Source organism: Mustela lutreola, chromosome 5 (assembly GCF_030435805.1).
Source record: "Mustela lutreola isolate mMusLut2 chromosome 5, mMusLut2.pri, whole genome shotgun sequence".
In the NCBI taxonomy this organism is placed as follows: domain Eukaryota; kingdom Metazoa; phylum Chordata; class Mammalia; order Carnivora; family Mustelidae; genus Mustela; species Mustela lutreola.
The window spans coordinates 141,444,816-141,472,177 of record NC_081294.1 but is presented as its reverse complement, the minus strand read 5'-3'; the positions used below and the strand labels follow the sequence as shown (position 1 = coordinate 141,472,177).

General features: G+C 39.9%; 2 protein-coding genes across 6 annotated transcripts in view; both read right to left on the bottom strand.

The window, feature by feature from the left end:
• The window catches only part of LOC131832573 (protein FAM170A-like), a 247,044-nt gene that overhangs the window by 86,566 nt on the left and 133,116 nt on the right, over positions 1-27,362 (bottom strand). For 2 of the 5 annotated variants that reach the window (XM_059175773.1, XM_059175774.1), the window contains 2 exons: positions 11,661-11,786; positions 10,663-10,790 (listed from right to left, as the gene is read on the bottom strand). In XM_059175773.1, coding sequence (XP_059031756.1) covers positions 10,663-10,790; positions 11,661-11,721 — 189 coding nt within the window. In that variant the 5' untranslated portion in view covers positions 11,722-11,786. The other 3 variants (XM_059175771.1, XM_059175770.1, XM_059175772.1) reach the window with 3 other exon arrangements.
• LOC131832575 (HIG1 domain family member 1A, mitochondrial-like) lies at positions 19,904-21,471 on the bottom strand. The gene has a single exon (XM_059175777.1). It carries the CDS (start codon positions 20,771-20,773, stop codon positions 20,492-20,494), a length of 282 nt encoding a protein of 93 aa, XP_059031760.1. The 5' UTR covers positions 20,774-21,471; the 3' UTR covers positions 19,904-20,491.

The window sequence follows — 27,362 nt, the reverse complement described above, 5'->3', positions numbered from 1 at the left end:
TGGTGTCTATTTATACACACATATATATGTAGAGAGAGAGGATAGATATAACAATATTATAGATATAGACAAAATAAATTTTCAGGGCTTCCTGGGAATCCTGGTGCTGGAGATGTTCAAATTAAGACTTCACAAACTTGCCGCAAACTCCTCTTCCAGAATTGTATTTCTATATTTCTCTTAGAGTTTTAATCTTCCCATTCAGATCCTTTAAGAGCGTCTTCCAAAGAAGACAGGGATCCTGATATGGTACATTTTTGCCTATTATTTAAGAACAGAGACCTTGGGCAGTCCTTGAGCAAAGGGGTCGTTTATGGCCATAGCTGAGCATGGGCACTTAATTCTAATTTTGAGTTAACATGCTGCCTCACCTCCCTGCCTGATTCCCCTTCAGACCAACCTCTCCCCTACCACATACCACAGCGAACGAGCTTGTCTGCAGGCACACAGGAGTATTGTGACTTTGCATCTGCTGCCATCTGGCCATGGCCTTGGGCCAACTCAGAGGGTCCAGGTAAAACATCTTCAGATGTGTTTAAAACTTCTGGGAAAGAGAAGGAAAAACAGACAGGTGACTTTATTTTACTTTATTTTTTTCCTTCACTAAACATTCAAGAAATAGCATGAACAATAACCCACACGGCACATGTCCCCATGAAGATTATAGTCCAGCTTCCGTTCAAAGTTCTAAAATCTAGATATCTGAAAACATTTTCTGGAATGAAATGTCTGGTTACCTCTGAAAGCCTTATGTTGTTTTCTGCCATGGATCAGAGGCTCAAATTCTTGCCTAGTACATGGTAATAAGGTGCCTGCACTCTCACTATTTTGTTTACCACAAGAATAAATTCAGAGCATGTCAGTAAAGGTCTTTGGTCTGCCAGCTGTGGTTTATGATATGAAAAGTCCTGTTGCTTCCTGAGAGGGTTTGAATTTACAGGAAGGAACTGACTGACTTCCACCGCGGCTCCTTGGCCTCCTCTTTCAGGTATCTGGGTCGGACCTTACCTGAGGGCTCTGCTGCACAGCTCTGCGGGACCAGGAGACTCCAGAAGGGTTCCCAAGGCTGACTCCAGGCAACACCTCCCCACTTTGGGCACAGCTCCCCTCTGAGGAGCTATGACTGCCAAATGGCTCAGCTGTCACTTGGCCCACTTGGTGGTGTCACCCTCCTTACATCCTCCTCACACACTATTCTGATTAATTTTTGCATCTATACTCACTGTACACATAAGCCTACCTCTAAACCTTACCAATGAACAGCGAAATTCTCGGCTGTTGGTTATTTCCCTGGTAAAATATGTGTATTTCTAGGATCATCTCGATCTCTGCCATGAATTTAAACATATCACAAAAATCACCGGTTAGTTTTTCTTCCTCCTAATCTACATTTCCAAACTCAACGTTCAGGAAATAGGTCCATTTTTGTTCTTTAGAAAATAACTAAAACATACTAAGTCTCCTCCTGGGTTTACAAACTTCAGGGAAGCTTATAACTCAACTTTATTTCACAAAATGCACCTACTTTTTCTCTTTGGTCACTGCAAAGTGTCTGATAGGTCATGTTGGTTTTGGAATGAGACAATTCAGTGGGGTTGCTGTATTTTCTAGGGACTTAGTATGTGTGCCATGTTAGTGAACACAGTCTGATGTATGTGTCTGACACATGTCCTCAACAATTTTATTCAGAGAATGTAGAGGTGACCTGGCCATTGCATGTGAAGGTAGCATGAGCGTCGTGGGTGACACTGCAGCATCCTTCTAGAGATGTACAGCAGTATGTCTTCCCTGTATTACAAGTGACCTGTGTGTCACATAGTATAAAGTTTAAGTAGTTGCAGAGTATCTATTTGGTTTGTGAGTGAAATATGGAGCTGGGTGATTTTGTGATAACTGCTGAGATTGGGAAAGCAATACACACTGACCATGTGAACGAAGGATGTGGCACTTCATGTGAGCTCCTTGATTGTGGAATTACATGGGGGTTCTAGGGGACTGGAAACGGGAGTTTTATAAAATGTTAAATGACTGTCTTGGCTGTGTGCATTGTTAATGAGAAATTAAAAAGTCCTACAAGAGTGAGATTATTTGTGTGAGTTCAACATTAGAGTGGCTAAGGAAGGACATTAGAGAAAGCAAACTTGAGGAATGCATATGCTGCAAAATGAGATGTAAATGTTCAAGACATGAAGATCTGAGATTATGAGTGTGTCTGAGAGTGCAAGGATATGGGAGTGGAGAAGGAGAAATTCAGGGATGAGTGTAAACGGGTAAATATGAGAGGACACTGGGTTAAGTCCAGCAGTGGGTGTGACGGAATAAAGATTTCTGTGTTTTTATGAGGGTAGGAGGTTACTAGAGGGAGAAACTAAGACCCTTTCAAATCTCTGCCCCTTCTCCACCCATGGAGATGAGACATATGCTAAGGAGCTCACTCTTCAGAGAAGAGAAGGCAAATATGGCCCTGTTTTGATAACCTTGCATTTGGGGTATTTGTCTTTTTTGAGACTTCCCTTGAATCGCCAGGCTGCTGTTTTTTGTTTTCTTTTTTATTTTTTTTGTTTTGTTTTGTTTTTTTTCAGTTTTCACGAATGCACTTTTTATTATTAACATATAATGTATTATTATATGTTTTAACATATAATGTATTATATATAACATACAATGTATTATTTGTACAGGTCTGTGAATCCTCAGGCTTACACATTTCACAGCACCCACCACAGCATATACCCTCCCCAACATTCATAACCCAACCACCCCATCCCAACCCTCCACCCCCAGCAACCCTCAGTTTGTTATTCAGATGCACTTCCTCCTAGACAAGGAAAAGACCTTGCATTTTCAGTGGGTCCAGACATGGTTTTGAATCAGCTAACATCTCTCATCTATCAGTGTGTAGACAGCTAATGCTCAGCTGGACCCTCAGCCATACTTACAATTCCCTTGGCCACCCCCGACCTCCAGTTCAGGCCTCTCTACTTACGAGTACTCTTACTGCCTGATACACCTGAGAAAATGGCATTGTTTCCTTCTTGCTGGGTATTAGGACCAGGCTCTGCAGCAGCGTCTTGCTCCGTTATGATTTCTATAAATTGAATTAAAGTTAAGGAGATATATCCAATATTTCATACATTCAATGCAACTGATTGCTCACTCTATGCCAGACACACATGGACACTATGGTCTCTTTTCTAGCCAAAGCTCCAAAGTAAAAGTCCTGGACAATATTTCTTTGTCCCAAGTGTTGATGGCTAGATGGACATAATATATGTACTTTGTCTTTATGGGATCCCGAGAGTGTGTCCTGGATCTGTGCTATCACAGAGCACAGTCAATGTATTTTAATATTTGTTTACCTGACTATACATACATCACTGTATGAGTTTTACTTTAGCTGTTACAGGCTGAATAATGCCTCAACCAAAGATGCCCATATCCTGTCACCAGAATCTGTAATGTTACCTTATAAGAACCAAGGGACTTTGTAGATATTATTAAATTAAGGACCCTGAGATGGGGAGATTATTTCTGATTAGATGGGTGGTTCCATATGCCATATTTTAGACTTCTGACGTCTAGAACTATGACAGAACACATTTTTGTTGTCTTTAATCCACTAAGTTTGTGGTCATTTGTTAAATCATTTGATAGCTAATAATAAATATATTAATAAATAATATTATATATTACAATATATATTATATATAAATTATATAAAATAATAAGTATATATAAATAATATATAATAAATATATTAAACTAAGGATCCCCACATAAACCAGATGGATGGGGAGGTTTTCCAAATAGGTAGGCTCTATTTACCCAATTCCCTTTGTTTTCTGAGTACAGAATTTGAGCCAATGGTGCTACCCACTCTTTGTGCAAAATAAGGAGCCTGGAACACTTGAACTCCCAGTCATATTGTATGTGATTATCATCTAGTACTTCAGTTACACCTGTTTTCTTATCATCGCTCTATTAGTGATCACTGATTTGTGTGTAAATCATCAAAACCGATCTACATTCAGAGACTTCTCAGCTCACCTTTTGTTCCTGTGTTCCATTTCATCTTTCTGAAATGATTCAGTGTTTTTAGCCTTTTATATTTTATTTTTTCTACTTTTTATCTGAAGAATGTCTTTTTCCACCCTTATTCTTTACGAAGTGACTGTTCTTTGCTTTCAGCACATTATTTTGTATTGCCATTAGGTTTCAACAACTGTTGCCTGACAAATCACTATTCGATTGTGTGCTTCTCTCCGTTTGCTTTAAGGTCTTTGTTACTGAGTTTCTGAATGGTGGTTTTAGTGTACTTAGGTGTGGATTTATTTTTGCCTTTCCTATAATGAGCTTCCAAATGTTTCCTGATTCCAAGGATTCGTATCTTCCGTTGTTTTAGAAAAATTGGCAATTATCTATTTGTCTTACTTTCTTTTACTCTTCACAAATCTCAGTTTGATATGTCATACTTTCACATTTTATCCTCATTTATCCTAATCCCTCTTTCATATTCTATTCATCTCTCTGATTTATATTTGAACGTAATTCCCTAGCTCTATCCTTCCAAGTCATAAATTTTCTTTTCACTTGTGTTGAATGTGATGTTTAACTCATCCACATTTTTTATACTTTCTAGAACATTATTTTTCTCCTCTAAAACTTTAGAATTTTTAAATATTTTTTCTCGGTAGTGTTTTATGACATTACATCTTTAATAACTATAAACATTATTATCTACCATCCCTATAGTACTGTTCAATTAAATGATCTTCTTTGATGCCAAACCTAAATGCTCAGTGTTTGCATAATCTGACTTAGACTGTGTGCTTTGTAGTTTTAGGCTGAGTTCACGTTCAGGAAGTCATTACCATAGGACACTTAACATGGATGATTATCAATTTGGAGCTTTTACGTATTCTACAGTCAGCTATTTCTAGAGTACCACAAGCTATGGTTTAATTATACACTTATTCTCCCCTTTTAAGTTGAACTGACACTACAGCAATTGTGAACACCGCGCCTAAGAATTCTCCTTCTTCCCTCAATAAATAATATCGTCCCCCAAAATGTAGGCACACAGTTCCTCTCTACCCACTAAATGTGAAAAGTGTTTGTAATGAGTTCCTATTGAGGGTACAGAACAGGAGCCTCATATTCCCAAATCAGGGCAGAGAAAAAGATTATAACTGGGCCTCATGTGTACCTTTCTCCCTCTGGCTTTGGAGAGATGTTGAGCTGGATGTCTATAGGTCTATTCAGACCCCCTCTTCCCTCAGCTACCTGGACTTGAAATGACCTTCCTTTCTCCTTACCAGAGAATGAGGAGTAATAGGAATTTTCTGATTCAGAATATTCACTTTCTGACTCATCATCTGAAGGATAGTCTTCCAATTAGTGGCCAGGTTGTGGATATTTGTGGGACTTTGATGGTCCTAAAAAATTGAACAAAAGTCATAAAAACAGCTGGTCCCATTCTGTTCTCCTCTTACACTCTTGTCCCTAATCTACTATCCCCACTCTCCCCATCCCCCATGGAAATACTTATTTTGCCCTAAATAGTTATCTTTAGTATGGGCAAAGAATTGGCCTATTGCACTATCCTGTCTTTCTGTCTGGATGCTGCTACCATGGCTCCTGACAGTCATTCACTGTGGTTAGGATTTTCAGTACCATTTGCCTTCCTTCACATCTGTTACCCTTTTACCCTCTGCGTTCTGAACTCCTAGAGATTTATAACCTCAAATGAGACAAGCAATGAAGTTTTATTTTTGAAGAACCTATTCCTCACTGTTATGTCAGTGTTTCTGTTGCCACGGCAAATAAACAAGCTCACTGCTTCCTAGATAACTGTTTAATAATACCATCATTTCCTATGGGTGTGTCTGATACGTGTACTGGGCACCTGTTGTATCATGATGGTGTGATGGATGTAAGGTGCTTTGTGTGTGAAAGTTCCTAACACGTTGGTTCAAACAGGGCCAGGGCCTAATGTGTAACAGCTCTGGTGTTTGTGAATCTGAATATGGGGTGAATTTTGTGTGACTGAGAATGGTATGCATGCTTTATGTACATATCCACATGTGTAGATTCCACATCCTGTGACTATGGATTTGTGGGGTGTATAGGTTGTTACAGGATTTAGATGTACCAGAAAATTATTAGGAATACTGTCTTTGAGAGTAGAATTGGTATATTTGTGTAATCTCAGGGGAATAATGAAAGAACATTAGAGGACATAAAAGTCAAAAGTTGTAAGAGAAAGAACATATGAGCTTTGAGACCGTGTAAAGATCTAAGGAAATGGAGATGTAGAGAAGATTGTGTAAGAAAATATAAGTATATATGCGTATATATATATATTATTTTCACAGATTTAATGATGAAAGGAACTAGACACAAACTATACATTGTATGCTTCCGTGAAACTTAAAAAAAGGGGTAACTGATCTAGAGTTTCAGAAGTCAGAGCAATCATCACTTTTTATGGCACGTGGCATAGAAAATTCAGAAGCATGTGGAAGATTGTAAGGAACTGAATGATGAGGATGAGGAGTGCAGAGGGTTTGTAAAGGGATGAATGTCAGAACACAGGCTACCAAAGTACATGGACTGGATGTCTATACTCCACCTCAAGTCCAGCTCTTGAGAATCTGACTGCTTCTGGCCTACTTAAAGCTGTTGGTACTTTCATGCCTTCCTGATAACATAAATGCTTTGGTGGTTCACACTGACATACCCTTCCATGTTTCTCTGCGAACATTCTCATACCCAGACCCTCTCCCAGCATTTCTTCAAGAAAGAGCACTGCTCTCTGCTGATCTTTTTGGGATTACTCCGGTCCTAGTAAGGACTTTTCCCCAGCAACTGATCGTTTCTGTTGATCACTGAAGAAAACCGAGTTAGAGTCCGTGATCAAAGGACCGAGACTAATGCAAAGTGAAAGTCAAGCAACGCTTTATTTCTGCCAAGCATCAGAAACCAAACAGACCGGTAGGGGCCGTCTCTCATGAAAAGGCCGCCCCCAAGGAGGCCTGCTCCGGAAGACTATTACTCCAAGGAATACCCTAACGGCTATTCTAAGGGCCATTCTAACAGCTATCCCAACGGCTATTCTAACTGCTATCCCAACAGCTATTCTAACTCCTCCTACGACTCCCCCGCCCCACACACAGGTGGCCAATGAGATTGCAACACACCACAGTAAATATATGCGCACCCCACTGACTGGATGTGTCCATCTGGCCTGTCCCACCCCTATATCAAGGGTTGCAAGTAAGCTCCTCTGGGAGAGGCGGAGTCAATCTAAGTTTACAACCAAAGAGCTTCCTCTGACTAACGAGGCCCCTACAGACTGGGCATGAGTTTCCGCATCAGGCAGCCTAGTATCAAATGATGGGCAGAATTTGTTCAATCATTGGAGAGCTGATAACAACTATATTAACCTTAAACTAAGGATCCCCACATACTCTGGATGGATGGGGAGGTTTTACAAATGGGTAGGCTCTATTTACCCAATTCCTGTGAATACTGCACCTATGAATTCCATTTTTTCCCTCAATAAATATCTTCCCCCAAAATGTAGGCACACAGTTCCTCTCTACCCACTAAATGTGAAAAGTGTTTGTAATGAGTTCCTATTGAGGGTACAGAAACAGGAGACTCATATTCCCAAATCCGAGCAGAGAAAAAGATTGTAACTGGGCCTCATGTGTACCTTTCTCCCTCTGGCTTTGGAGAGATGCTGAGCTGGATACCTATGGGTCTATTCAGACCCCCTCTACCCTCCTCTGCTTGGACTTGAAATGCCCTTCCTTTCTCCTTACCAGAGAATGCAGAATAACAAGTGAAGGATTCACTTTTTGCCTCAGGGCCTGGAGGACTGTCTTTCAAAGAGTGGCCAGGTTGTGGATCCTACGATGGTCCTAAAAAATTGAATAAAAGTCATAAAAACAGTTGGCCCCATTCTGTTCCCCTCTTACACTCTTGTCCCTTATCGACTATCCCCACTCTCCCCATCCCCCATGGAAATACTTATTTTGCCCAAAACAGTTACCTTTAGTATGGGCAAAGAATTGGCCTATTGCACTATCCTGTCTTTCTGTGTCATTCGCTGTGGTTAGGATTTTCAGTACCATTTGCCTTCCTTCACATCTGTTACCCTTTTACCCTCTGCGTTCTGAACTCCTAGAGATTTATAACCTCAAATGAGACAAGCAATGAAGTTTTATTTTTGAAGAACCTATTCCTCACTGTTATGTCAGTGTTTCTGTTGCCACGGCAAATAAACAAGCTCACTGCTTCCTAGAAAACTGTTTAATAATACCATCATTTCCTATGGGTGTGTCTGATACGTGTACTGGGCACCTGTTGTATCATGATGGTGTGATGGATGTAAGGTGCTTTGTGTGTGAAAGTTCCTAACACGTTGGTTCAAACAGGGCCAGGGCCTAATGTGTAACAGCTCTGGTGTTTGTGAATCTGAATATGGGGTGAATTTTGTGTGACTGAGAATGGTATGCATGCTTTATGTGTTTTAGTTTTGTACATATCCACATGTGTAGATTCCACATCCTGTGACTATGGATTTGTGGGGTGTATAGGTTGTTACAGGATTTAGATGTACCAGAAAATTATTAGGAATACTGTCTTTGAGAGTAGAATTGGTATATTTGTGTAATCTCAGGGGAATAATGAAAGAACATTAGAGGACATAAAAGTCAAAAGTTGTAAGAGAAAGAACATATGAGCTTTGAGACCGTGTAAAGATCTAAAGGAAATGGAGATGTAGAGAAGACTGTGTAAGAAAATATAAGTATATATGTGTATATGTATATTATTTTCACAGATTTAATGATGAAAGGAACTAGACACATACTATACATTGTATGCTTCCGTGAAACTTAAAAAAGGAGTAACTGATCTAGAGTTTCAGAAGTCAGAGCAATCATCACTTTTTATGGCAAGTGGCATAGAGAATTCAGAAGCATGTGGAAGATTGTTAGGAACTGAATGATGAGGATGAGGAGTGCAGAGGGTTTGTAAAGGGATGAATGTCAGAACACAGGCTACCAAAGTACATGGACTGGATGTCTATACTCCACCTCAAGTCCAGCTCTTGAGAATCTGACTGCTTCTGGCCTACTTAAAGCTGTTGGTACTTTCATGCCTTCCTGATAACATAAATGCTTTGGTGGTTCACACTGACATACCCTTCCATGTTTCTCTGCGAACATTCTCATACCCAGACCCTCTCCCAGCATTTCTTCAAGAAAGAGCACTGCTCTCTGCTGATCTTTTTGGGATTACTCCGGTCCTAGTAAGGACTTTTCCCTAGCAACTGATCGTTTCTGTTGATCACTGAAGAAAACCGAGTTAGAGTCCGTGATCAAAGGACCGAGACTAATGCAAAGTGAAAGTCAAGCAACGCTTTATTTCTGCCAAGCATCAGAAACCAAACAGACCGGTAGGGGCCGTCTCTCATGAAAAGGCCGCCCCCAAGGAGGCCTGCTCCGGAAGACTATTACTCCAAGGAATACCCTAACGGCTATTCTAAGGGCCATTCTAACGGCTATCCCAACGGCTATTCTAACTGCTCTCCCAACAGCTATTCTAACTCCTCCTACGACTCCCCCGCCCCAGGCTCACAGACTAACCTTTATAGAGGTGGTTGAGCCCGGCCCACACACAGGTGGTCAATGAGACTGAAACACACCACAGTAAATATATGCGCACCCCACTGACTGGATGTCTCCATCTGGCCTGACTGGTCCCTATATCCAGGGGTTGCAAGTAAGCTCCTCTGGGAGGGGCAGGGTCAATCTAAGTTTACAACCAAAGAGCTCCCTCTGGCTAACCAGGCCCTTACAGACTGGACATGAGTTTTCGCATCAGGCAGCCGAGTATCAACTGATGGGCAGAATTTGTTCAATCATTGGAGAGCTGATAACAAGTATATTAACCATAAACTAAGGATCCCCACATACTCTGGATGGATGGGGAGGTTTTACAAATGGGTAGGCTCTATTTACCCAATTCCTGTGAATTCTGCACCTATGAATTCCATTTCTTCCCTCAATAAATATCTTCCCCCAAAGTGTAGGCACACAGTTCCTCTCTACCCACTAAATGTGAAAAGTGTTTGTAATGAGTTCCTATTGAGGGTACAGAAACAGGAGACTCATATTCCCAAATCAGGGCAGAGAAAAAGATTATAACTGGGCCTCATGTGTACCTTTCTCCCTCTGGCTTTGGAGAGATGCCGTGCTGGATGTCTATAGGTCTATGCAGATCTCCTCAACCCTCATCTGCCTAGACTTGAAATGCCCTTCCTTTCTCCTTACCAGAGAATGAGGAGTAATAGGAATTTTCTGATTCAGAATATTCACTTTGACTCATAGTCTGAAGGACTGTCATCCAAATAGTGGCCAGGTTGTGGATGTTTTTGTAACTTTGATGGTCCTAAAAAATTTAATAAAGTCATAAAAATAGCTGGTCCCATTCTGTTTCCCTCTTATACTCTTGTCCGTAATCTACTTAATGTATCTTGTACCTAATCTACTTAAATAAGAGGGCTTGGGCTGAGCAGCTCAATTGTACCTCCCATCCATGGTTAGACCCCACCTGTGTATTTCCCTTACCATCCTCATTAGCACGAATGACCTCAGATAAGAATGAGAAACAGGAGAAGTACTGTGAGGGAGAGGATTGTTGTTCTGCTACCTCACCACCAGGAGGGACCACGGTATAGGACTTAGGATGGGCTGCATCCTCTTGGGTTGTCTTGAATTCTGGTGAATGGAATAAAAATAAAACAATATATTGAGATGCGGCATCTTCTGGAGTCTGCATCCTTTCAAAAGAGCCACACTGAGTAAACACTCTAAGTTAGACAACATTACCACACATGACACTTGCTCTCACAGAAATTGATTTCCTCAGTAGAAAACTCTAATATTAAGGTGAGTTTACCTTTTGAAACTTCACTTCCTCCAAAAGAGAAGTAAATAATGATCAAAATTGTGTTTATGGTGTATGCCCATAATACTGAGAACCTTGCATGTGGGATTTCTGAAGATGTGTAAAGAACACTGAACATGTAGAAAGAACCATGTCTGTAAAACAGCATGCAGTCACTAAAGTTGGATATTTTCAGCTTGATTTTCCTCATGAGTAACTGTGTAATTAGGGAGGATGGGGTACAAGTTTTATGAAGAATTCTGCATGTGTATCTATCTAATTCTATGTTGGTGTCTATCTATACACACATATGTAGAGTGAAAGGATAGACAGATATAATGATATTATAGATATAGACAAATTTTCAGGGCTTCCTGGGAATCCTGGTGCTGGAGATGCTCAAATTAAGACTTCACAAACTTGCCCCAAACTCCTCTTCTAGAATTGTATTTCTATACTTCTCTTAGAGTTTTAATCTTCCCATACAGATCCTTTAAGAGCGTCATCCAATGAAGACAGGTATCCCGACATGGTACATTTCTGCCTATTAATTAAGAACAGACACCCTGGGCAGTCCTTGAGCAAAGGGGTCATTTATGGCCATAGCTGAGCACTGGCACTTAATTCTTATTTTTGGTTAACATGTTGCCTCACCTCCCTGCCTGATTCCCCCTCAGACCCACCTCTCACCCACCACATACCATGGGGAATGACACTGTCTGCAGACACACAGGAGTATTCTGAGTTTGCATCTGCTGCCATCTGGCCATGGCCTTGGGGCAACCCAGAGGATCCAGGTAAAACATCTTCATCTCTGCTTAAAACTTCTGGAAAAGAGAAGGAAAAGCAGACAGGTGACATTTTTTTTTTTTTTTGCCTTCACTAAACTTTAACGAAATAGTATGTACAATAACCCACAGGGCACTTGTCCCCATGAAGATTATAGTCCAGCTTCTGTTCGAAGTTCTAAAATCTAGGTATCTGAAAACATTTTCTGGAATGAAATGTCTGGTTACCTCTGAAAGCCTTATGTTGTTTTCTGCCATGGATCAGAGGCTCAAATTTTTGCCTAGTACATGGTAAGGTGCCTGCACTCTCACTATTCTGTTTATCACAAGAATAAATTCAGAGCATGTCAGTAAAGGTCTTTGGTCTGCCAGCTGTGGTTTATGATATGAAAGTTCTGTTGCTTCCTGGTAGGGTTCGAATTTACAGGACGGAACTGACAGACTTCCACTGCGGCTCCTTGGCCTCCTCCTTCAGGTACCTGGGTCGGACCTTACCCGAGGGCTCTGCTGCACAGCTCTGCGGGACCAGGAGACTCCAGAAGGGTTCCCAAGGCTGACTCCAGGCAACACCTCCCCACTTTAGGCACAGCTCCCCTCTGAGGAGCTATGACTGCCAAATGGCTCAGCTGTCACTTGGCCCACTTGGTGGTGTCACCCTCCTCACATTCCCACACACTATTCTGATTAATTTTTGCATCTATACTCACCGTACACATAAGCCTACCTCTAAACCTTACCAATGAACAGCGAAATTCTCGGTTGTTGGTTATTTCCCTGGTAAAATATGTGTATTTCTAGGATCATCTCGATCTCTGCCATGAATTTAAACATATCACAAAAATCACCGGTTAGTTTTTCTTCCTCCTAATCTACATTTCCAAACTCAACGTTCAGGAAATAGGTCCATTTTTGTTCCTTAGAAAATAACTCAAACATATTAAGTCTCCTCCTGAGTTTAAAAACTTCAGGGAAGCTTATAACTCAATGTTTACTTCACAAAATGCACCTACATTGTCTCTTAGGTCGCTGGAGAGTGTCTCATAGGTCATGTTGGTTTAGGAATGAGACAATTCAGTGGGGGTGCTGTATTTTCTAGGGACTTAGTATGTGTGCCATGTTTGTGAACACAGTCTGATGTGTGTATGTGTCTGTCACGTGTCCTCAACAATTTTATGCAGAGAGTGTAGAGGTGACATGGCCATTGTATGTGAGGTAGCATGAGCGTCGTGGGTGATACTGCAGCATCCTTCTAGAGATGTACAGTAGAATGTCTTCCCTGTATTACAAGGGACCTGTGTGTCACATAGTATAAAGTTTAAGTAGTTGGAGAGTATCTATTTGGTTTGTGAATGAAGTATGGAGCTGGGTGATTTTGTGATAACTGCTGAGATTGGGAAAGCAATACACACCGACCACGTGAACAATGGTTGCGGCACTTCATGTGCGCTCCTTGACTGAGGAATTACATGGGGGGTCTAGGGGGCTGGAAACGGGAGTTTTATAAAATGTTAAATGACTGTATTGGCTTCGTGCATTGTTAATGTGAAATTACAAAATCCTACAAGAGTGAGATTATTTGTGTGAGTTCAACATTAGAGTGGCTAAGGAAGGACATTAGAGAGAGCAAACTTGAGGAATGCATATGCTGCAAAATGAGATGTAAATGTTCAAGACATGAGGATCTGAGATTATGAGTGTGTCTCAGAGTGCAAGGATATGGGAGTGGAGAAGGAGAAATTCAGGGATGAGTGTAAATGGGTAAATATGAGAGGACACTGGGTTAAGTCCAGCAGTGGGTGTGACGGAATAAAGATTTCTGTGTTTTTATGAGGGTAGGAGGTTACTAGAGGGAGAAACTAAGGACCCTTTCAAATCTCTCCCCTTCTTCACCCCTGAAAGGACATATGCTCAGGAGCTCCTAATCAGAGAAAAAAGCGAAATCTACTGGTTTGTCTTTACATGCCCTAGCTGGTCCCTCCTGGCCCATTTCACAAAAGTTGTCAGAGGTCTGTCCACATTCTGACCAACAGACCTCATCTTCAGAACACAGCCTACCCAATAAGAATCCTTTAAATAGTCTTACCATTTTATTTTTTTAATTGTTTTTTTTAAAGATTTCATTTACTTATTTGAGAGAGAGAGACTAAGAGAAAGAGGGAACAGAAGCTGGGGGACTGGGAAAGGGAGAAGCAGGTTTCCTGCTGAACAGGGTGCCCAATGCAGGTACCGATCCCAGGACCCTGGATCATGACCTAAGCCGAAGTCAGACGCTTAATGACTGAGCCACCCAGGTGCCCCAGTGTTACCATTTTAAGTGAATGAACTGAACCATGTGTTTTTCTCCATTTGGTCCTGAAATTACACTAGAGATTTAAAGGCCAAAAAAGGGATAAACAAAAAGGACTAAGAATGACAAAGATAATCACAAAGTGAAATGTGAAATCCACAACAGATATATCGGTAGTACATGACACTCGGAAAGACCGATTCTAAAGTCTCTACAGAAGAATTACAGGGAAAACTATGTTAAAGAATCTCAGAAACACCAGGGAGTATTAGGGAACGGAGCTCTCGAAGCTGGGTTAGAGATCTCTTCCCCTATCCCAGAAGTAAGGAAACAATTGTACCCCTGTCAGGATAAAGCCAGAATTTTCCTCTCTGGAAAGATTTAGCCAGGGAAAGAGGTAGTGGGAAACATATGGTGCCCACTGAGGAGCTGGAACCATACTGAAGGAGAAAATTCTTCCAAGAAAGACAGAAGGACCTAGAAGGAGAGAGAGAGAGAGAGAGAGAGAAAGGAAGGTAGGATAGATGGAAGGAATAATGGAAGGAAAGGGAAGGTGAAAAGAAGGGAAGGAAGGAAGGAAGGAAGGAAGGAAGGAAGGAAGAGAGATTGATTATTCCTCTCAAGGGGTGAGATGTTCTATCCTCCCTCTATCTGACCTAAGAACAATGGCAGCCTCTTAGGTACTAGGTACCTTACCAGCCCCAGAGAAAAACTCAAAACACTAACAGTTGGATATCTGACAATAAAAAAAGTTCTAGCCCTAATATTTTACAATGAAGCCTTGTAATCCATAAGTAACAACATGCACCATAACTTCCAATCAGCTATTTTAGGGCCCCCTATATTGTTCTGAGGGAAAAAACAAAAAAAGGAAGTTGAAGATTAGTGAAGAGCAATGAACAGAACAAAAGCATCAAAATGGCTTCTAAGCTTCGGAAAGAATAAGGAAAATATGACATCCATAAAATTGAGTGGTATAGAAAGGTATAAGAAACAAAAGATTGGGTTATGGAAAAGAACACGTTCAAGTGAAAAATCTGATGGTGAAAAAGTACCATTTAAATGAAATATATGGAAAATAAATATGAGAAGACCCGGAATTCTTCTATCTATTTTGTTCGCTTAACATTATTTAAGAAACTCTTATGCTGTATCTGGTGTAGGAGATAAAGTAGTAGAAAGGCAAAGTTTCTTGAAGGGTTTCTTTCTAGTGGGAAAGACATAATCAACGTAAAGAAGTCAATAGTGCAGAGGCAGTGTTAATAACTAAGGAGAAAAAACAGGAAGGAGATTATGAGATTTTGGAAGAAGACTAAAGTTGTAGAGTGCGTAGAAGGCTTCACCATGACTTTTGAGAAAAAGACCAGAAGCAAGTAAGTGAGACAGCAAGGGGTGTTGACATGTGAGAGGAAAACATTCCAGCGAAAGAGAACAGCCAAGTCTCTCAAGAGCATGCCTGGTAGGTGCCAAGAACACCAAGGAGCAGCATCCTGGAACTGAGAAAATCAGGGGAAGGGAGGAGGAAACTATGTCAATGGAGATCAAGGAAAGCAAGACTGGGTAAGATCTTATAAATCAAGATAAAGTGGGCTTGGAGCAGAGAGATGATCCAAGACTGCCAGAAGTTAGACATAAAAAGACACATATCTCGGGGAATTGAAAACAGTATTGGGCAACACATAAAAGAAACAGTCATTGTGCAAACTTATATTCAAAAGCAACCAAAAAGAAACGCAATTAAACAACAAAAGGAATACAGACAGAAGAAGCAGTCCTACATGGTAGCAAGGAAAGACCTTTACTTCAACTTCTTGCTTGAACACACCAACTCACTGTTACTTGTCAAATAACTCCTTCTGAAATAGACCTGAAAACCAGATAAAAAGCGCTTCCACAACAAGGGATAAAAGGGCCACATTAAGATAGGAAGGAGAGGAAGAGATGCAGTCTCACCAAAAGTGCCACTCCCAGGGCTGTAGGGATCTCAGGAATATGAACAGAGCTTTTCCCTGAGGAGTAAGAGGTTTGTGTCCCACATAAGGCATGCCAAACCTTGCAACCTGAACCAGAGAGATGCAAACCCAAAAATACCTGACTTTTGAAACCAACTGTCTCACATCTCAAAGACAGAAAGGGCTGCAAGGCGCTGAGATTCTGATTTCCAAGGGCTCCAGCATCCAGACCCCACTGCAAAACCAGCTCTTTGAAAAGTGCCTTCGACTATTCATTTGTTAATCTCTGCCTGAGAGATAGGGCCTCTTGGGATTCTGTCCAGAACACAGGCACTGGCAAGCACCATTTCTGCACTCCCTTCCACCTGGCTAGTGCCAGAAGATTCGCACAGTCACAGCTGTTGCCCCACTAAAGCTGGCAGGCATGCCCCACCCCAGAGCTCTACCACTCCCTCACCAAAACCAGTGGATGTGTCTTAACCCTGTGCTCTCCTCCAACCTCACTAAAGCTAAAATGAGTGGACCTTTCTGGGTCTTGCACTCAACCTGCCTTGCAAAAGCTGGCAGACCCACATGGTGCACAAAGGACACCCTGGCTCTGGTGGCCAAGGGGTGCTTGCCTCTCTGGGCCTCACAGGCCTAAAACAACTGAGCAGACAGTTATTGGCAGGCTATCACCACCAGGCACTGCAAAGACAGTAGACCGAAATGTATCCCGAGCCTTCCTATGAAAAAAATCTGTTTACCTGTCTTAGAGGTTCAGCCTAAAGGGCAGGCTTTCAGTTTGGCACATATGAAGAGGCTACAGAGGTGCTCTCAGGGAATGTAAGCCACGGAAAGCCATCATTCCACTTTGCGAAGGACTGGCTACAGCATGGCAGTACCTCTCAGAAAAGAGTTTACACACTCATCAGCTCATCGGGAGACCCAAGTTTTGTGAATGTCAAACACCTCCTGATCTCCTGGACAGGAGTTCAGCAGGATTTACCACTGTGTTTCCAGGGGATTGCACATATTTTCATGCTTTAAAAGCCGCTAAGGGTATGGCTTCCAATCAGCCTGAAACGGGGTGCTAATTGAGATTCCTTCCATTGGAACAATGACAAGTCTTGGCAAACCTTCAACAATTGGGACCACATGGCTTCACTGGTGATATCTACTAAAATTGAAAATTCAAAGAAGATTCAATATTGATCCTTCCCAAACTCTTCAAAACAAACAAACAAAACCAAAAAAGAAAACAAAGAAACAAACAAAAAAATGAAGAACTTCCTCTTCCTTGAAGAGGAAGGAATGCTGCCAAACTCATTCTACAAGACTACCAATACTATTAGCAAAACTGGACAAAGACACTAAAAAACAAATGAACAAAAACCAAATGAACATACAAACAAACAAAAAGCTATGGGCCAATATTCCTGATGAATATAGATTCAAAAGTCCTCAACAAAACACTGGGAAACCAACAATATATTTAAAGGATCATATACCATGATCAAGGGGTTATTTATCCCAGGCATGGAAGGACGACTCAACAGCTCCAAGTCAGTCAACCTGATATAGGACATTAACAAAATAAGAGAAATGGTGAAGACAGTCTCCACAGATGCAGAAAAAGTATGTCACAAAGTCCAACACCCATTTAAGATAAAAACCCTCAACAGGGCAGGTACAGAGAGAAGGCATCTCAGCATAATAAAGGCTATGTATGACAAGCCCACAGTAGACATACTCAATGACGAAATGCTAAAAGCTTTTTCTCTAAGATCCAGAACCAGAAAGAGATGCTCACTCTTGCCACTTCTGTTCAGCAGTATTGGAAATCCTAGCCAGGGAAATTATGCAAGAAAAATAAATAAAAGGCATCCAAATAGGAAAGGAAGAAATCAAATTGTCACTATTTGCAGAAGACATGATTTCATTGATAGAAAACCCTATAGACTCTAACAAAAATCTGTTCTGATAAATAAAATCAGTAAAGGTGTAAAGTTACAAAATCTATTCACAAAAACGAATTGCATTACTATATACTAATAATGAGCTATTAGAGAGACAAATTAAGAAAACAATCTCATTTACAAATGCATCAAAAAGAATGAAATGTCAAGGAATAAATTTGTCCAAGGAGGTGAAAGACCTGTACTCTGAAAACTCCAAGATACTGATGAAACAGACAGAAGATGACACAAACAAATGGAAAGATAAACTGTGCTCATGGATTAGAAGGATTAATATTGTTAAAATGGCCATACTACCCAGAGAAAATTTACAGACTCAGTTCAATCTCTATCAAAATTCCAATGATAATTTTCACAGAAATAGAACAATCTTAAAATTTGCGTTGAACCACAAAAGACCCTGAAAAATCTTGAAGGGAAAAAAAAAAAAAAGAACAAAGCTAGAGCCACTGTGGTCCCTGATTTCAAATTATATTACAAATCTATAGTAATTAAAACAGTATGGTATTATCATAAAAACATACAAAGATTAATAGAACAGAAAGATGAGCCCAGAAATGTATGATCAATAAATTTAAAACAAAGGAGCCAAGAATATACAAGGGGGGAAGTGCCATCTCTTCAGTAAATATAATGCAGGGAAAATGGATAGTCACTTGCAAAAGAATAAAACTATCATTAACATCTTATGCCATACATAAAAATTAACTGGAAATGGGTTAAAATTTTGAAGGTAACCATAAAACTCTTAGAGGAAAACAGTTAATGTACTATAACCAATATAGTCAGGATTCAAAGTAAATCATTTACAACTAAAAAATTGAAGGTGTACTAATATATTTAACAATTTCAAGGAAGTAATTATAGAAATATAATATTACTATTTTCTATCAGGTGGTAGAGAAAAGGAGAATAGAAGGAAAGAAGAAACTCGCTCATTTTAACATTTCTCATTGTATAGAAATATTACAAATTTTGTGTGAAAAGATAGATCACTTTCACCAAAAGTGAAAAAAGAGAGATTTAATATTACCTTCCACACCTAAAACATCATGAATCATAAACTGAACATTGCGGGCAGGGGGGCGGCGGGCAGGAAATAGACTACTGTGTCCTATCAAGTCTAACAAAACAACAGAGGAGGGCTTCCCAACCAATATTTCAGAGCACACTACTGTGGTGCTACTGGTTATAACAACACTAAGATATCAACCTCATCGGCCTTGTGGATTCAGGAAGGGGCTGGACTAGCCAGATTCCCCAAGGGGGATCCCAACCAACAGAAACTAGTCTCTTCTGTTTATTCTAGTATGTAGTAAAATATAATCATTTTCAATATAATACAGGGTGAAGAAGGGCACTTAACACTACAGCACTGCATGCATATACAGAATTCTTACACTGTTCTTCATTTTGTCTAAGGGTTTTATTTATTTATTCATGAGAGACAGAGAGAGAGAGAGAGAGACAGAGGCAGAGGAAAAAGCAGGTTCCCAGAACAGCAGGGAGCCTGATGAGGGACATGAGCTGAAGGCAGATGCCTAACCGGCTGAGCCACCCATGGGCCCTCCACTGTCCTTTAGTTACACACTCATCTATTATTTTGTTGTCTGGTAATTTAGTTTAAGAAAACCATAGAAAAGTCCTGGAGAGAATGAAAATGAAACTCACCTAGGTAAAAGGAAATTTGGGGAGGAAAAAAATTTGGTTATTTAGGTAGAAATGGTCTTTTTTTTTTTTAATTTGTTAATATTTATGATTCTTACAGAGAAAATAAGCTTCATACATTTAAAAAAGTTTTTCACTTAACCTTTGCTTTAGTACTTAAAATACACATTTCAACATTTAAAAATTATTCTAATACAAGAGCACCATTAATATAACTCTACAATTACAAAAGAAGCTAAACTGGGAACCAGTTAAGTTATTCTCATGTTTACAAGTATGATTCTGAAATAAATATTACTTCTATAAACAGCTCTTTATGGCTTTTTAGGTGTGGCTTAAATAAATGTATTTTAGGTTGTGGGGAAGCTTACTATATTCCATGCACTGTTCTGAAAGGATTAAGAGCGAACCAATCCTAAAAACTGAAGTACCCAATCAATCTGCAAAATAGGCAGAAAAAAGTTAAATGGGATTCCTACATAACATCAAAAGCATTTTTTTTTTTCAAAAGCATGTTTTGATACTAGAATTAAATCAGCAACTAGGAGTACTTCAGGACTGGCACAATGTCCTCTTTATAACTGATTTTATCATAAGAGTTTAAGGAGGAGCATATTTTCCACTGTCCAGTCCATTTAAAAGTGACATGTTTCTTCTTTTGTGCTAATGTGACTCCCCTGAATGACCTAGCTAGTTCATTGGTCACTAGTAATTTGGTAACCAGTCAAATCAAGCCTGTAAGAAAGGAAGCCAATTCTTAAACTACCATATTATCTGACCCATTCAAATAATTTATTTTCAACATAAACATATAAACTCAATATGAGATGCCTAAGTAAAGCAAATACCACCAACAAAACTGAGACAGCTTCTCTTCCTCTAAGGTTTAGGCTTTGCCCAGAATTCCTTATACATGGAATACCCCATATCAAGAGTCATTGCTCCCACAACAAAGTGTTGGGCTGCCACACGCATGTGGATCAAGTGAACAGACATTTTAGTATTTCCCCTGCTCTTCAATTTATATAATCCATATGTAACAATTGCTGCAAACCTGGCCATTGCAATGGGAACAAACGGTGCCTCTCTAGCTTTTCGGATAAGTTTAGATCCCTGATCTTCATCATATGAAGAAAGAGAAACATCTGTGCCAGTTGGCATAGTGGCTGAAGAATCCTCCTACAGGGACAGGACTCAGTCTCCAACTGGTTTCTCAGAAATGGTCTTAATTATACATTTTTTTCAGACCTGCTAAATTGCAAATAAGTTGACTATGATATATTATGCAGTTATGCATGAGAAGTGATGGTAAAATAAAAAAAAAGAGATAAATAAACTCACTGTTTCTGAGGTTTGTTCATTAGATAAAAGCTAATACTTAAATTTAGTTCATGTTGCCACCTGTGAAAGCTGGTATACAAATGGACTACTGGGGGAAAAAAAAGAGTAACACTAGATATTCAACAAGATAGTCAAATTCAGGATGTTTCTTCTTCAAGGGTAGTAGATTTAGCATTCTATGTAGAAGATTTACTTCCAGGACAATTAGACTCCATATCCTCTCTCTAAATGACCCAAATGGTGTCATTACCACTGCCATATCCCCAAAAGTCACCATCAATTCATGAGTCTCTAACTGCAGAGAAGAATGCATTCCAAAGTCCAAGGAAGGATTTTTTTCAAAGTCTAAATGATACAAATGGGAGGACCTGATAGCATAAGCTGTATTTAATGGGAATCTCTGATATCTCAAGCCATTGGCCAGCCACAATCTCTCTAAAAACAAAAACAAACACCAACAATGACAGGATCAGTAAAAAGCTAGAACTTATTAAACAAGCTCAAGTTCCATGGCTCCAAGAGGTTCATCGGCCCTCTCCTGTATCCTGTTCTACATTTCTTTTTCCCTGCCTCATTACTTTTACTAACCTAGGTTGTTTACCCAGTGGAATGGCCTAGATTTAATCTCTGAGAAGTATGAGCCCCTAGTTATCTTGGATTGCTGCAATTGCACATTTACTGTTTTCCCTGATTGTGGACATACCAAAAGGTATCCTAGCAATGTCCAGCCTCCAGACACACTTGATCCTTTCTGTGGTATCTAGTAACAGTCTTAGGTCCCTAGATCTTCATGCTTATCAGGGCTGATTACATCCAAAAGTGCAATAACTTCTTTCTCTGCTGCTCTGTAAGAAAGACTAGATTTTTCTTTTTCTTTTTTTTTTTTTTTTTAACTCTTAGAGACATAACACTATTCAATAGCCACCAGATCAATGCTGTATCTTCTACCAAATATACTTTCAGGCTCCCACCCAAAACAATCATCCCTCTGTTTAGTAACTTGGCTGAGAGCCAATGTTTTCTGAGGCAGCAGCTTCCAGGTGATGTGATAGGATTACATGCCTGTCCTACCTGCTTATCGTAAAACTGGCCCTGGGGTCTAAGGCAGTGATATGAATAGATCACATGTAAGTAGACACATAGATGCTTTACTCTGATCTCCCTTCCAGGAGGAACTCATGGCCCACTCTAGGAGGTACATTCAACAGACAGTGCCATGTATCAGTTCTCAGCATCTGCTGAGAGTGGTCAGTATTTAGCAACTTAATGAGGAAGGGGTGTAAATCCCCAGGCATTTCTACTTGGCGCAGGACCACTCTGACAAATAATATTTGCTCCAAAGCTCCCCACTAGTAGGCAATGGCTGTAAAATAAGTTTCACAGTTCAACTTCTCTCTATACCCTGCTTTTATTTTCCTCTTTTGATAGGTTTTAGTCACTAATTAACACCTTATATTCCTCCAGAAAATCCAATCAAGGATGATTTGTGCCGAGGAAGTAGAAAAAGGCAAGATGGCAATTTCTCATCTTGCACGCTAGTCCATATACACAAGGAGTCCATAGAAACCAAGTAGCAGCCACAGTTTAGAGTTCAATGGGACTTTCTATGTGCTTCCTAGAAAAAGACTGACCCTTTGGGGAACTAGGATCTCTAATCAGGCACAGTATAGAATTTCAGAAACAAGAAACAAAATGTCCCCCAGTGGGTCATCAGGAGTGATGCTAACTTTACCTCTTCCACCCCCTCTACTCTTCCCACTAGGGACAAAGTATAGCATTAAAGGTTTTGCTACAACTAATACACTGCATAGCAGAGGTATTTACAGAGGTTCTGTAAACGTGCAGAGTACGCTCATAACTTGGCATTTTAATTGCACCTTTGGTTGGGTATTCCAATATTCTAGCATTTGTGCATCTCCTGAGCGATTGAGTATGTGGTAAAAAGGGCAGGGATCACAAAGTCCTACATGCAATTCCATACTTCCATTGAGAGAAAAGGAACTCCTGGTCTGTTTTGATATGTGATATCCCATGGTGGTAAACCAAACACGAAACACTCTGTTTGAAAAATGGTACTAACTGGAGCCTTGAGAGGATAAAAATCCATTGCACATTCAGGATATGTCTCTTCTTACTAAACTAAATATATGACCTTTCTAGAACAGAAAGGATTCAATACATCAACTTGCCGCCCAATGAACAACAGGAATTCTTGAGGAAGAGTGCCATCTGGTGACAGCAATAACTAAAAGAGCCTTGGTAAAAAGGAGTTCATGCTGTTGGGCCTATTCATAGCCTTCTCTGCCATCATGACCACTACAGAGAGTTCTGGGTTAGAAAACTTGCTCTCCTCTGGGAACTGGATTAGTGTTGGGGACTTTTGATGGAAAAGCTAGCACACAACCCTTAAGATGTCCATCTTACCCTCTTCTGCTGGCACAAACTGAACAGTACCCCTATTGGCTACCCACTTATTCTTCTCCTAGAGGTGACATACTCTGTTAACCACCTCCATAGCACTCTGTAGCCAACCTCCCCTGGCTGCTGCTCCTCCCCTATGGCCCTTCATGATGATTCCATCCACCAGCTTATGGAGGTTAAGTGATCCTAGGCATCCTCTTTCCCACCCCTGCCCCAGGATATACCATCATTCTTATTGTGCTTTTGAGCCTGTCTTTACCCTCTTGGCCTTTCATAAATATCATCATCTGACAGATTTCCACCTCATTCCATCCACCAAGTGTCACCACAATGCTGCCAATTCTACTTCACCTAGGATGAGCCATTGGTTTTCCCAAAGGTCTTTACCAGGTGTTTAGTCTGATATCCCAGGAGAGTTGTCCCAAATAAATTAAACTGTGGTGGGTCCTGACAATTCATGATGGCTATGTTTTGCAATTCTTAAAGGGTATAGTTATTTTTCTTTTCCTTGTTAGACCCAGAACACCCCTGGATGTCTTGGGTTATAATTTAAGCCCAGCGTAAAATCTAGTGAGCAGAAAGGGCAACAGAAACTAATCCTGAGTGCCATACATGAGTTACAGAAGAGAAGCATTTGCACCATCTTACAAAATGGGAAAAATCTCTCTCTTAACAGGGAATAATACACTATGTCTATGGAGTCATAGAGGAATATGAGAATTCTTGATTAGGGGGGACATCAATCACTCCCATTTTTATATATCTAGGTCCCATGTTTTCCCAGCTAGGGTCCTTACCTTAGCAAGCAGATCCTGTCTTTGTTGAATTTGACCTCTTGTGGAAAGTGTCTTCTCCTATAATTAGGACCTGATCTGATTCTCAGCAATGATATTCTCTCCCAATGCAGGAGAGATGAGCTTCTTTATATGCTACCAAGGAAGAGTTCCAACTTTCTCACTCCACTCATAAACAGCAATTAATTAATCTCAGTTTTTCCAGAAAACAACAACTTTTCTAAAGCTTCAATGAAAGTGGATGTGTATGCTCACCACAAGCGGCTCCTACCACACCAGGATATCCGACTGTGGTAAATACCTCTTGACTGGTCAAATGTTTTAGGGTTTCATGTATTTCCCTATCAGGACCTCCACTGTTAATACAGGATGCATTCAAGGACATGCATCCCATCTCCTACTAAGAGCTCTATCACTCTTAGGATCAAATCCTGGACCTAATTTTTGGCATAATATCTCATAATCTCTCAGGAAATGAGAATAGATTTAGATAAGGCCATAGATGTCTTCTAGCTTTTAGAGCATGCTCTGAGGAAAGAGTTCATACTCTGATGCTATTGTTCTCTTTTTTCAAAAAATTTACAGCTATTAACAAAAGCCAGCAAAGAGCTGAGTCCTTACAATCACCACTGCTCCTTTATCTTTCAGTTGCTGGAGATATTGATTGTATAAACCCCTACATACCCTTGCATCTAAATGACATCTCAGTTTATCACTCATGGGGCTCATGGCAAGAAAGATGCTACAGTATTCATTGGTCATTAACACTCATTCCACTTATTACCAAGAAGCATCCCCTGTTGCCATCCAACTAATGAGTAATTCAGTTCCAGACTAATACTCCACTGTTCTGCTTCTTGGGCCATTTCCATTACAACATTTCCATTTCCATTACAACCACCACGATGTTGGAGAAAGCATTTAAGCAAAGATAAAGAAAGATTCAGAAACTTGATGTGGACAGCTACTACCCTGCAAATTAACTCAGAGTTACTCAGTTACTCAGAGTTGAAGTTATATATGGTGGGCATCAAAAGTGCCTTCCAGGGATGCCTGGGTGGCTCAGTTGGTTAAGCGGCTGCCTTCAGCTCAGGTCATGATCCCAGCGTCCTGGGATCGAGTCCCAGATCAGACTCCTTGCTCCACAGGGAGCCTGCTTCTCCCTCTGCCACTCTGTCTGCCTGTGCTCTCTCTCCCCCGCCTCTCTCTGACAAATAATTAAATAAAAATCTTTAAAAATAAAAAGTGTCTCCCATAATCATTTAAACATTTATTTTTATTTTTAAGTTTATTTATTTATTTACAACCAATGTGGGACTTGAACTCACAACCCTGAGATCAAGAGATGCATGCTCTTCTGACTGAGCCAAGCCAGGGGCCTGTTAATCATTTCTTAAAGGATAAATCCAATGAACTTCTTGAACATGCCTCACCTTTCCTGTCCCATAATTTTTCAAAAAGTACATCTAAAGATAAAATATACCAATATGAATTTATAGTTAACCCATTGTTTATACTTGGCTTCATGATCAATTCATAGCACAGGCAAATCTGTGTTATTTGAGCTAGCTCATTCAAAATCATGCAAACAAAAACAAAAACAAAATGCTCTATGAAATCATACCTGTTGCAGCTTCTTAAAATAATTTAACCTGATGTACTTTATATTAAAATGAGTTTTGGAAGTAGTCCTTTTCATTAAAAGCCAATCTACTACCTTTTTCAAAATGCAGTTGGAAAGACAATGTACGATGAGTAACACCTGAATGATTTTTGACATTTTTAATAGCAAATTAAATAAAATTGAAAACCTAATCAGTGAAATTTAAATGACTGTTTGTGGGGTGAATGACAGTGAACCTCAGTGATAAAGAAAAGGAAAAGTAAGTGGGTCACATCAATCTTTACCATTGTTTCAACCTATTCTTTCCCCAAACATTTCACTCCCTTTTTCAGGATAGACAGAAAAAGTAAATGAAAGTACTCTAAGATTAGTAAGTTTCACTTTATTTTTTTAAAGATTTATTTATTTGATCACTTCTTGGGCTTTCGGCTAAGATCAAGTGTAAAGATTTATTTATTTGAGAGCATGTGCGCCAGAGCATGAGCAGGGGGAGGGGCAGAGGGATATGGAGAAGCAGACCGCCCCCTGAGCAGGGAACCTGAGGGGACCTGAGGTCCATCCAGGACTCTGGGATCATGACCTGAGCTTATGGCAGATGCTTAAAGGACTGAGCCACACAGGAACCCAAGTTAGTAAATTTCAGAAGAATCATGACCTGAGCTTATGGCAGATGCTTAAAGGACTGAGCCACACAGGAACCCAAGTTAGTAAATTTCAGAAGAATTTCAAGTTAGTATCTCTCCTATAAGCGAGATACCTTCTTGAAGGCAGACAATCTGAAATTCACATGCAAAAGATAATAAATTTTTTTTACAATGACTTTGAGAACACATATGTAGAAGCGTGTATCAATACAGGATCAGATAACCTTTTTCAGTGATAAGGATGAAGAAGAGTTATGAATATTCTCCATGCATTCATGGAGCCACAGCCATATATCCTATACTTTTATGATGAAAAATGGCATGTATCTACTTCCCAACTGATATTCCACTTAAAAGGAAAGTCCATCATTGTCAGTAATAAAAAAAAAAATATGTCATATAACCTGTGTTTCATAAATTAGTAAGATTGAAAAAGTAAGAATTCATAACTTGTGTGTTATCTTAATAGCTGAAGAATATAAAGGAAATGGAATACAGCATAGTTAAAATTTAAACCAAAAGGGAAATTCACAAAAGTCCAATAAAAATAAAAAAACATCTTCCTAAAAGTATTATTTTTCATTAACACAATCTCCACAAATTTATCCCTTCACTTTTGTAATTTCTTTGCATATTATTTTCTTCTGATTTCCATAGAAACAGTACAAATTATCTCATGCTAAGATAATTGTTGTCTCGCACTGGCTTTGGTCACTTCTTGATTTTCTACTGATTTTCCATCTGGCCAAAACCAGTATTTTCATAAAATTTTAGAGAAGATAAAATGAAGCTTATTTTTGCACTTCTCAATGATATCTTGCATTCCCATGATTTAGTGAGTTTCCAGCCAAAAGACAAGAGAAAAGGGTATTTGGGTTCAAGTGAAAAAAAAAACAATGGATTAGAGATGACTCACATTGCATTAA

Excerpts from the sequence above, each read along its gene's own strand:
- LOC131832575 (XM_059175777.1), bottom strand. The coding sequence starts at position 20,773 with ATGCCAACTGGCACAGATGTTTCTCTTTCTTCATATGATGAAGATCAG.